At 30.0% G+C, this 10,964-nt stretch overlaps 1 protein-coding gene and 1 long non-coding RNA gene across 2 annotated transcripts; both read left to right on the top strand.

Annotated features, from left to right (window-relative positions):
- Positions 1–132: 132 nt before the first annotated feature.
- LOC141526166 (uncharacterized) lies at positions 133–4,966 on the top strand. The gene is made up of 7 exons (XR_012478980.1): positions 133–862; positions 934–1,384; positions 1,623–1,897; positions 2,329–2,400; positions 2,516–3,271; positions 3,372–4,094; positions 4,167–4,966. It is a non-coding gene; the product is annotated as an uncharacterized LOC141526166 (long non-coding RNA).
- Positions 4,967–6,623: 1,657 nt separating this feature from the next.
- Positions 6,624–10,644, top strand: LOC141526144 (uncharacterized). The gene is made up of 4 exons (XM_074240959.1): positions 6,624–7,734; positions 8,275–8,461; positions 8,559–10,139; positions 10,210–10,644. The coding sequence occupies exons 1-4, from the start codon at positions 7,701–7,703 to the stop codon at positions 10,487–10,489; spliced, it is 2,082 nt and encodes a 693-aa protein (XP_074097060.1). The 5' UTR covers positions 6,624–7,700; the 3' UTR covers positions 10,490–10,644.
- The last annotated feature ends 320 nt before the right edge of the window (positions 10,645–10,964 follow it).

The following is a 10,964-nucleotide window of genomic DNA, read 5'->3' as shown; positions in this document are numbered from 1 at the left end:
GATAAATTGTAAATAAATAATAATATTATAGAGTCGCCAAACTGTCTACTTATGTTTTTTTTTTTTTTTTTAAAGAAAATTACTTGATTTCTGCCGTACCTCAAGTCTCTCCCTGAGTAATTTTATAAATTTTAAATATTAAAGCGGCTATTTCTGTCTTTTTGCGAGAAAATTATTTCGAATAAAGGGCTGTATATAAATATACTGTTGCTAATAAATAATTATTCATCGATGGAGTATAAAATTAGATATGGTGACTATTTATAACATAAATAATTAATATACTATTTCCTGGGGAGTTTCGTTGATTCATAATATAATTGCTTTATTATCCATCAGAGAGGGTCGGACAATTTTATTAATATCTGTATTTCTAATGTATTAAATAATTGAGACGACTATTACAGGTAATTTCTATGAAACATGATATTATCATTGCCATTGTCAACTAGAGGAGGAATAATAATAGTCAGTATCATTTCTACCGTTGAACAAACACCATCCAATGATAAATTATTTTATACACTTACATCATATTTCATATGATAAATTTTAACAATTAATATACTTCAGTACTAACATCCGAGGTGGAATAGAAAAAAAAAAAAAAAAATCCGGATGGGAAGTTATAAAAACTAGCCCGTGATTTAAGTCTAATAATTAAAAATTTTTTTTTTTTTTTTTTTTTTTTTTTTTTTTTTTCCCAGTGTCTTCAATTGTTTTCTCTTTATTTTGAAAGCGATATTTCAAGGATACTTAAATAGTATCTAATATTCTATTTAGATTTACGAAATATATGATAGTATCATTTCACGCAAAAGTATAATAATATGGTCATTTATTCGAAATTGCACAAGACAATGTCTGCATAAAATAATTTGGTAATATTATTTTAAAAAAAAATTAATAATATTAATAATATTATTTTTACAGGTATCTTCGACGAGATCTAGAATGCAAATTGTTATGTTATGATGTTTTGACGTATGATTAATTCTCAGATGAGAGATTATAAAATGTATATTTACATTAGTTTTGTTGATCGTTGATGGACAAGTGAAGACAAGTCATGATTTTTCGAGGCTCTGAGATTAATGCAACGATCATCATTCAAATAATCGAACAACAACATCAAATTAAACGACATATATTTGTAACGTCGAAGAAATTCAAACTCGAGGGTATGTTGGTTCTTTCGTAACTACGACATTGCGATCGAGATCTTGCTTCATTCGATACTTTTAACATCCTCCAGCAATATAATACTACTTTATGGCCTATACTAATATAATATCTACTGTCTATATACGAAACTTGATGATCATCCTGCAAGTAGACGCTGCACATATAAATATTCAAACTTTTATTTCAATTACACTGAGAGGTAAGGTCGTGGAATTTTTTAAACTTTAACAGTTACTCAACTAATGACACAAATTTAAGACAATCATTTATGATATTTTGCATTCACGTTTTACTCAACCATTTTCTAGTCGAATGAAAAGTATTGGCAATTTTTTTTTTTTTTTTTTTTTTTTTTTTAACCAATAAATTAATTAAACAGAAAAAAAAAAAAAAATTATACGATTTCGTAGCAAGTTGTCTTATTTTTTTAATTGCAGCCAAAGCGCATTCACGCAATATATAATGCAATCAGATAGATCTCGTTTCCTCGTTTGGTGAGCCGAGGATTGCTCAGGTTGTCAACCATCAGATTCTTGGATACGAGAAATCGTCAGTACAGCCTCGAGCTAAATCGGACAGAATTATACTATTAAATAAAATAAATATATATTATAAATATAAGTTTGAGAGTGATCGAACGAGGTCTGACTAGTTCGTACCGTTTCTACTCATCGTGATGTACTTTGATGACTTGCGCAAGAATTACCATTTCGTAAGCAATCCGACTCATCCATATACTCTACATTAGATCTTCTACATCATAAATAATAGAAAAAATAAAATAAAATACCTGTAGAATTTAATCAGAAAGCTACTTTATTTATTGTATTACTTATTTTCTTCCGTATTTTAATTTTTATCTTAAATATTTATTTAAACAAATATTTCTTTACTCAAGTTTTAATTTTCACATTATTGTTATCATTTTTATAAACTTTAATTAGTCACGCACATGTTTTCTGTACTATTCTACTAAAAATTTCAAATCTGTTTTAAATTCCTAACAAAACATATCCCACGATGAGTAATATATTATTGCGTATATATTTATATTAACACTTTTTTCAGTTTCCTCTTTCTCTGTATTATAATTCACCTATTATTTTATTTTTATATTTACATTTATTTTATTTTTTGTTTCAGAAACCAGAAAAAAATCAATTTTATTGATGATTTTATATTCTTATTGTTTTTAAAAATTTATAATTTATTGAGGTAAAGTAATAACTCTTATTTTATTGTTGAATTCTTCTAAAAATATGAATCGGTTACTCTGATTAAAGATATTAGTCTTATATATTTATTTATATAAAAATAGTTAACTTTGTAGGATCTGGGTGAAGATGGTTCTCTTTATCTGTAAGAAACGACGACGCGAGTGAAAGTAATGCTTAAGGCATAATATATCCTCGTAAAGTCTCATAAAAAGAGGATACATCAGATCAGAGTGAGATAGAGGATAGAGTACCAAGTTTAATAAAAAATGAAACTTAAAAAAAAAAGGGAGAAGAAGCTGCTGCTTCTAGAGATCGTACAATCTGCGATTATAAATCGGTACATACTTACATTGGATGCCCGAGTTCTCGATATTTATTACGGCACGTGTGCTTGCTGATTTGCCACGTGCATACTCTACTCTGGTGTACTCGTGTACTGTATCAGGCCTCAGAGCTTCAAGCCTCGAGTCTTGTTACATTTTATAACCAGCGTAGTGTTGCATAGATCGTATATAATAATGATTAAAGGGTAACGACTATATAAATTGAATTCTTTAATACAATTTACGAATCTTAAATTATCCATTAATTTTTAAAATAGTCTTTAGAGCTATGAAAGGCGCAATTTTCAATACCGATTTATGTTTACTCTCTAAGAAGAAAGTACATTATGAAAGAAAGGTAATAACGGGGAAAATAAAAAAAAAAAAAAAAAAAATAACTGGTGATTTTAGCCGGTCGAAAAATTCCATTTAATAATAATAAAGTTATAGGTTAAATGCCAGGTATGATGTTTGAATACATAAAAATTTATTTTACTCACTAAAATAAATTTTTCTACAAACAAGTTATGTTGAAATAGTGTAAAAGTGAGTAGAATTTTTTACATAAAATTTATGTTAATTTTTATGAAACTTGTTTGAGTATTAAATAAAAAAATGATATGATTAATTAATAAAACTATTATAGGTAAATGAATAAAAATACAAAAAGGATTAATTGGAGTGAAGATCATCATTTAAGGAGCGAGTGGATGAAGAAGCTAAAGAGGATGTTTATAAAAACATCTATTGCTGTATAATAGCGTATGATCGTGTTAGCTTAAAGAGAATATCTATATATACCCGGTACGGGTTAGGATCTTAGGATTTGCTTTCACTTTCTCACGTGGCATCGATGCCGAGGCCTTTTCGTCTCTGAGGAGCGTCTTCTTGTCTTTCCTACTGATGTATACTGCTAGCACAGACTCTTATCAAAGACTAAAGAGTTAACTGAGAAAGAGTAACAGTGGGTTGTCTGTGTAACAAGAGTAAGAGGAATTTACCTCGAAGAATATTGATGCCCTAATGTTCCCGGTTAGATTTTAGTATACGACACCGAGTTGATTGCACGACTGGAGATGTCTCTAAATCTAGTATTATAGTAAATAAGACCAAGATTTCTCATTCTCACCACTCAAGAATTCCACCAACTGCTCAACTGCTCAACAGGGAGATGAATAAATCCTCCAGTAATGACACACCGGTTTTCTTCAATTACAAAGTAAGTAAAAGATAAAAAACGAACCAAGTGTCGGGAAGAATAGACATTTATCATGTCTACATCATAATGATAATCGCACTTACATCGTATCAGAAGGAAATTATGTCATCTTTATCATTTTCATATCTCTTGTTGGATATTCTTAAAATGGTAATTTATTTATTATTTTATTTTTATTAAAATAATTAATACTAATAATAATGGATAGTTTTGATTTTACAGAGGTATTATATTATCTTTTAATAAAATGGACACCCACTTGTCGGGAAAACAATAAGTGAGAATACGGTGTATACAGGAAAGGAAGAAACAAAGACATTGAGGTGGGAAGTGGCTATGGATACTTGGCACTTTCACCGGCCAAACAATTTAGCTCCATGCTAAACAATCTACGGTTTAATTTAAATTCACTCCATTATTAAATAACAGGTTTGGTTCCTCTGTCGGAAATTATTTTCAAGGCCTTTAACCGTATTTTTATTTTTTATCTGATCATTTGTCTGGAAAGATAAATTTACACCCTTTTACACTTTAATTAGTTTTTATTATTTGGAAAAGATACATTGTATAAACTCGAGATGCATAATATGTATAACTGAACCAACTTTTGACATCCGGTGACGCAATCATCAGCTCGAGTTTACTTATAAAACGCGGATGTGCATTTTATACAAAGATCCAACTTGTTATAATAAATAATATACAAAGTTGGTATCCTGGAGAGCTGCTGATAATTTATAATTTGGATTCACTCTGTCGACTGTCAAAATTAATGTGAATTTTATTTTAATTTTTAAATTTATTATTTATTTTTCAACCTGTTTAATGTTTTGGGTTAAGCGAGATCAAGGCTACACACAAGATTTAGGTTTATCCAGTGTGAATTTATTCCATTGTTCGTTTAGTATAGAAAGTATCGATTTAGATTTTTTATATATTCATATGTTAATATTGTTAAATTATCACAGTAATGATCTGTAATTGTATTTTAATAATGAAAAATAAATATAAAATAAGAAGAGATCATGTGTGAATATTGTCAATACAAAGAAAGTTTCAAGTTAATCGAGCTCATGATAGTGAGAGTATTTTCTCTGTCAAAGCCCTCGGGTGATAGAGGACATACACAAAAAAATGATTCGTGCCGATCTATGACCTTTTCTTTACTTTCTCCGATCTTCCCGTGGTTATTATATGTATAGATAGATTTATACATCTATATATGTATAAAATAAAATAAAGATCGGCATACCACCAACACAATCCGGTTGTCAATGGATTTAGGTGAGGAGGCTGGCTCGAGTGCCATCAGGCCTTTTCGATCGTACATATCCGAGTTGAGGATCCGATCCTATGAGCCGATGTCTGACCTTTAAGACGTGGAATTCCTCGACACCGAGTCGTGGAGAAAAAAACCCGCCACCTAATCAAAGGATCTGCCGATCTGTAATGCCAACTCACTTTTCTTTTTTCTTTTTTTTTTTTTTTTTTTTTATTAAATAATTTTTTATTATTATTATTATTATTATTTAAATTCATTCACAAATTGTATGCTTGGTGTTATTTTTTTTTTTTTTTTAGATTTATTTAACATACACTACCACACGGTAATTAAAAAATTTTAAATGTCACGAGTTCATGAATCATGTACTTATTATTATCTAAAAAATTGGTAATTGCAAGTTTGTTTATATACATATACACATATATATTTTTTTAAGATAACATAATAATTATTTAGGATTTAATATTATACGTGAATATGAGAAAATATAATTTATTGGTATAGACTTAAAAAATATATACGTGACGTAATATTGAAGACGATGTAAAATAAGTTAATCATACTTCTGAAATCAACTTTCACTGATGCATAAGTTTATTATATTAATAATACACGTGTAATTGTTTGAAGAGTAATAGAAACTGTGTATTGACATATGTACTCTACTAATGATAATAATAAGTATCATAAAAGTGTCATAGTAAATAAATAGACAGGATCATCAGATTTAGATATAATGATTTTAAGATAGGGAAGCTATGCGTGCAGTACTTACAAGTTTTGTTCGATACAAAACAACTTTCGCCCTCCAAGGCTGAGAAGATCGGTAGTTGACTCACACATATATATTATGATCGTTTAAATCTCTTGTTACATACTTCAATGTTGTTAATTAAACGCACCTGCATTAGTTTTACATTGCCATTTATTTAATCTTCGCGTTCAGGCACATATACAAGACTAAGACTAATTGATCTGATCAAAATCGATTGTCTATTAGCCTGGGAACCTAAAAAAAAAAAATATCTATATAAGTACTATATTTTTTTGTTGATGTGTTAACGATTATTTAAATACTATCGGTGATTGTTTTTTTTTTCAAACTGTGGATCATAAATCAAATTTTATTATTTATTCAACATGCGCATGATAATAATTGAAATAAAAATGTGGGAAAAAATTTACTGTGATTTAGTTAAGTAAACTTTCTTACAATGATTGACACATTAATTGTCGTCTTACAATACAATACATAAAAGGAATTTTATTACTACTGACCTCAACAGTTCTTTTTCTTCGTCTTCTTCAATATTTATTAAATCACCTGAAGATATAATTAAACTTTTGAATTGAGCTTTGAAGAAAATGTAATTTTTTTTTTTTTTTTTTTTTTCCTCCATAATTATTGCCACAACATATTTACTTACCTGAAAGAAAATAAAGTATTTTCTTTCTTTGTAAAGCTCTTATTAAATTAATTGTCGGTGAGAACAGCTGATTTATCATTGACGTAATTTATAATTAATTGGCGATTTCTTCGTGTTGGTTTGAGTTAATTGATGGATTTAGCAAAATACCATTATCACAGATTTAAGTTGTTATATAAGAGAAGTAAATGATAATTAAATAATTATGGTATGACATAAACTAGGGATAAAAGTATCTATGAAAGTTTTTTCCGACTCGTAAATAGTAAAAAAGCAAGTTATATTGAGAGGAAAGTTTTGCAGAAATTAGGTGGAAAACAACTTTAAATTCTTAGGAGTATCCTAATGATAAAAGATTTTTTTTTTTTATACGAAAAAAAGTAGTAGTAACAATGTAATGTCTTAAAATACTGAATTGAATAAAAAGTCCTGGTATAGTTATAATGTCGGTGGATTTTTATCTTGTTAAAATGAATTTCCCTTGTTGGCGTACTGTAAAAAAATAAAAAAAATGTTGGAGAGTTATTTTAACAATGTCCTACCGTTAGATAGTACAAATAGTATATGAACATTATGATTGTGATCATCATCATCATCATCATCATCATCATCATCATCATCATCATCGTAGAAGTTGTCGTATAAATTTAATATACGGCACTTTCAGGGATCTGTCAAGTGACGTAATGAAAAAAGTTACGTAGGGAATATATCTCTCTCACAAAATAAAATGTATACATTCTCCTGGGTCTTGGATCCTCTCAACCCCTACTCTATGAATTATACCCATCCTCAGGTGGCTCGTGATGAACTCTCCTCTTGGGCTAGACATTCACTGGTACTCTCGCAGTCGCATCTTCGAAGTGATTTCAAACGGTTCTGCTCTGCTCGTTCAAACGAGTCATTCGTACCGGTACACATTAAATAGTATAATAATAAATTGTTTTTAACAAGTGATAATACTTTTTTTTCTCTCTCTCTCTCTCTCTCTCTCTCTCTCTCTCTCTCTCTCTCTCTCTATCATCAAGTTCTTTTATTATTGAGATGTCTTTCAAGAACTTTTTCCTCGTAGTCATTGGTTTGTTTAATTATCTTTTATTTTATTATTTTATTAAAATTAAGGTTTTCATTTCCAAAAAAATTATTTCAAAAATAGATTTTTGAAATAATTTTTTTTTTTTTTTTAACGTCAGTGGTTTTGTTTGTGAGTGTAAATGTGTTAAAATACAAATATTTAAACAATGAATGAGTTTTATATTTAATTAATGGATGCGTGAATATTATTAATTGCAGAGAAAATCATTTGTAGAAAGGTACATAAACTCGTGTCCGCCGGAATAATTTGTGTAATTTATTTTTTAAAATTAAAATTTTTAAAGTAAATGTAGTTGAAGCTTTCTCATAAAAAATTAAATTGAATTAAATTGGCCGGGACCAATAATTCATTAAAATCAGAAATATAAAGTTTATTATTAGGGAGTTATTATAAAAAGTAACAGCCCGTATTATTAAATATTATCGTTATCGATATATTAATAAATGAAATGAAATGAAAAACCTGTGAGAAGTAAGTTAATGATGTTCTTAATTGTGTAATTGCATTGTTTACATTATACAGCTGGGATCTTGTGGAGTTGCGTGGTGGGTTTACATCGGCCCGCACCGAGGTACTCGCAACAATTTATGCCGGAAACTTCATTTTCTTGTCGCAACAAGATCGTGGGTAGTTACTACGCCGATCCTGAGACTGACTGTCAATTATTTCACGTCTGTGTTTCAGTAGCTGGACTCATCCAGGATTACAAGTAAGTTTTTTTTTTTTTTTTTTTTTTTTTTTTTTTTTTTATAATTAAATAAATTCAAATTAAAAGTAAGAAAAAATAATTAAATAATTATTTTCAGATTTTTATGTCCCAATGACACGGCATTTGATCAGGAAAGTCAAACTTGCGCTGATTGGTACGACGTAGATTGTGAAGCAGCAACATTATATTACGCGAGTGATAATTTTGACCTTTACCGCCTGGGGTCTGGTCTCGAGTCCCTTCAATACGACTCGAGTCGCACTGATGCCGAGCCCCAAGATCATCTCCAGCGCAGTGAAACAAACGATCCCGTACGTTCTGCTGCTAACAATCTGAACCGCGTTGCTCAGAATACTTTCAAAAGCCAGTCCTCAGCATCCAATTCACCAGCCAATAATAATAATAATAATAATAATAATAATAATAATAATAATAATAATAATAATAACAACAACAACAACAATAACAATAACAAAAATCTTGACATTCTTCGTGGGAGCAGCAGCAGCAATTTCTACAACAATAGAAACGGCAAAGAAGACGATTATGAAAATGATAAGACTTACCGTGACGAACCGCTGATTGAACCAAAAAAGAAATCAGGAGTCCGTAAAATAGCTCGCAAACACCAAAACTTTGCAAGCTACAACCCCACAACTACCGCTGTTCCAATTACTTCAACCCATAGCTACGATAATTACCACAAAAACAACGACAATACTGAATACTACGTTAACCGTAGATCAAAGTTTGAATCATTTAGCACCCAAGAAACTCAAACAACTGCTCGTCCAGCACAACAGGATTACAACAGAAGAAACAATCACAAGTACAATGCTCCCTCAACGACATTACGTCCTCCCTCGACTCCTCAGCAAACCTATCAACCACCCATCAGTAGTACCATCAGACCTGTTCCATTTAATAACAACAATAATCAGAAAAATTACGGGCAAAATCCAACTACTGTAAAACCAGTGACTTACAGTCAAAATATCCAATACTCTCCCAGCACAGTGAGACCAACTACTTTCAATCAGAATAATTACAACAATCAGTACACGCAATACAACGGAAATTCAAGATCAACTAGCACTACTGGTGCGCCCAGTACTTACCAACAACAAACTCAGGATTACACAAACCACCTCGCCAGAAATTATAATAATGTTCAGAGATCAACTGGTACATCTCCAGCACCTTCTACTACTAATTCTCCTAATTTCTTCGACGCTTATAAATCAAACAACAACAATCAATTTAATGGTAAAAATGGTCAAGTTCGCTCAAACACTCAAACTACTAAATTCTACCCCAATTACAACAACAACAATAATAACAACAATTACGCGCCTACTACTTACTCTCCAGGAACAGCAAAGAAATCTAACAATGATGGAAATCGAAGCGATAATTACAATAATCAGCAGTCTAATGACAACAACCAGTACTATGATGCGAGCACTCAACAAAGCAAAGCTACTCAATACTACGACTCGACAAAAGCACCCAAGAAAGCAACCCAGTACAATAATTATGACAACTCTAATTCGGGAAAGTATTTTGAAAGCAGTACTGCCAATTACGATTTTGCCAGATCACAGTCAGCGATTGGATTTAGTCCGGCTAGTATAAATCTTCTTGCTGAGACTCCAAAGACTACAACTGTTACTCCAAGGTATTTATAAATTTATTATTTTATATTTTATTGTTTTTGCAACAACTTTTATTTATTTATATTTTTTTAGACGAACAGCCGCTCCTACAACTTACAATCCAAATAATTTCCATAGAACACAACAGCAATACTCAACGACGCAAAAAGCCGCAACCTATGCCAGCGGTACTGCTAAACCGTTCTCTAGCACCCCAGCATTCATCGATGCGACGACTCCAAGGCCAAAGTCTACCAAGAAAAACGACTATGATTACGCTTATTACGACAACACTGGAGGTCTAGAGTACGACGGTCTCGATTTGGAAAATGTCGCGAGAAATAAGGAATCTTCAAAGATAGCGAGAAACTAAATTTTATTTAATTACATCTGTCGGTTTACTATTAATTATTATTAATTAGATATTATGCTAATTAATTGCAATGAAATTTCTTAAATGTTTTAACGAGAAAATAATTAAACGTTAAAGAAATATTTGCGATTTAATAAAGTTTGTTTTTATCAGGCCAGTACTCTCTGTTCCACTAGATTCTGTTTTTGGCCATTAAAAAACAAAAATATTTTTTTTTTATGACGATAAAAATAATTGTTTTTTTTTTTTTTTTTTTTTTTTTTTTAAATAATAATTAGATTATTAAATTGTCTTTTTTATTAGTGCTATTTTTTTTATTTGTTTCTACTTTTGTATTGTCAGTATTTTAGATTAGAAAAATTTAATACTTGTTTTTTAAACGATTACGTCATTAAATACTCTTATTCTATTGATTGAGATAAGTATATACTTGAATTTATAGAGATAATTAACTTTTGGAATGGATAATTATTAT

This window comes from Cotesia typhae, unplaced genomic scaffold (assembly GCF_013202065.1).
Source record: "Cotesia typhae breed Kobodo isofemale line unplaced genomic scaffold, CoteBio_Ctyphae contig_33, whole genome shotgun sequence".
Taxonomy (NCBI): Eukaryota; Metazoa; Arthropoda; class Insecta; order Hymenoptera; family Braconidae; genus Cotesia; species Cotesia typhae.
The sequence above is the reverse complement of the archived record's forward strand: the minus strand, read 5'-3'. Positions and strand labels throughout refer to the sequence as shown.

What these genes read in the sequence shown, in the direction of transcription:
- LOC141526144 (XM_074240959.1), top strand. Translation starts at nt 7,701, where the DNA reads ATGTCTTTCAAGAACTTTTTCCTCGTAGTCATTG. An exon ending in CTTTTTCCTCGTAGTCATTG is followed by an intron (nt 7,735 to 8,274) that starts GTTTGTTTAATT and finishes TACATTATACAG; the next exon opens with CTGGGATCTTGTGGAGTTGC. An exon ending in GGACTCATCCAGGATTACAA is followed by an intron (nt 8,462 to 8,558) that starts GTAAGTTTTTTT and finishes AATTATTTTCAG; the next exon opens with ATTTTTATGTCCCAATGACA.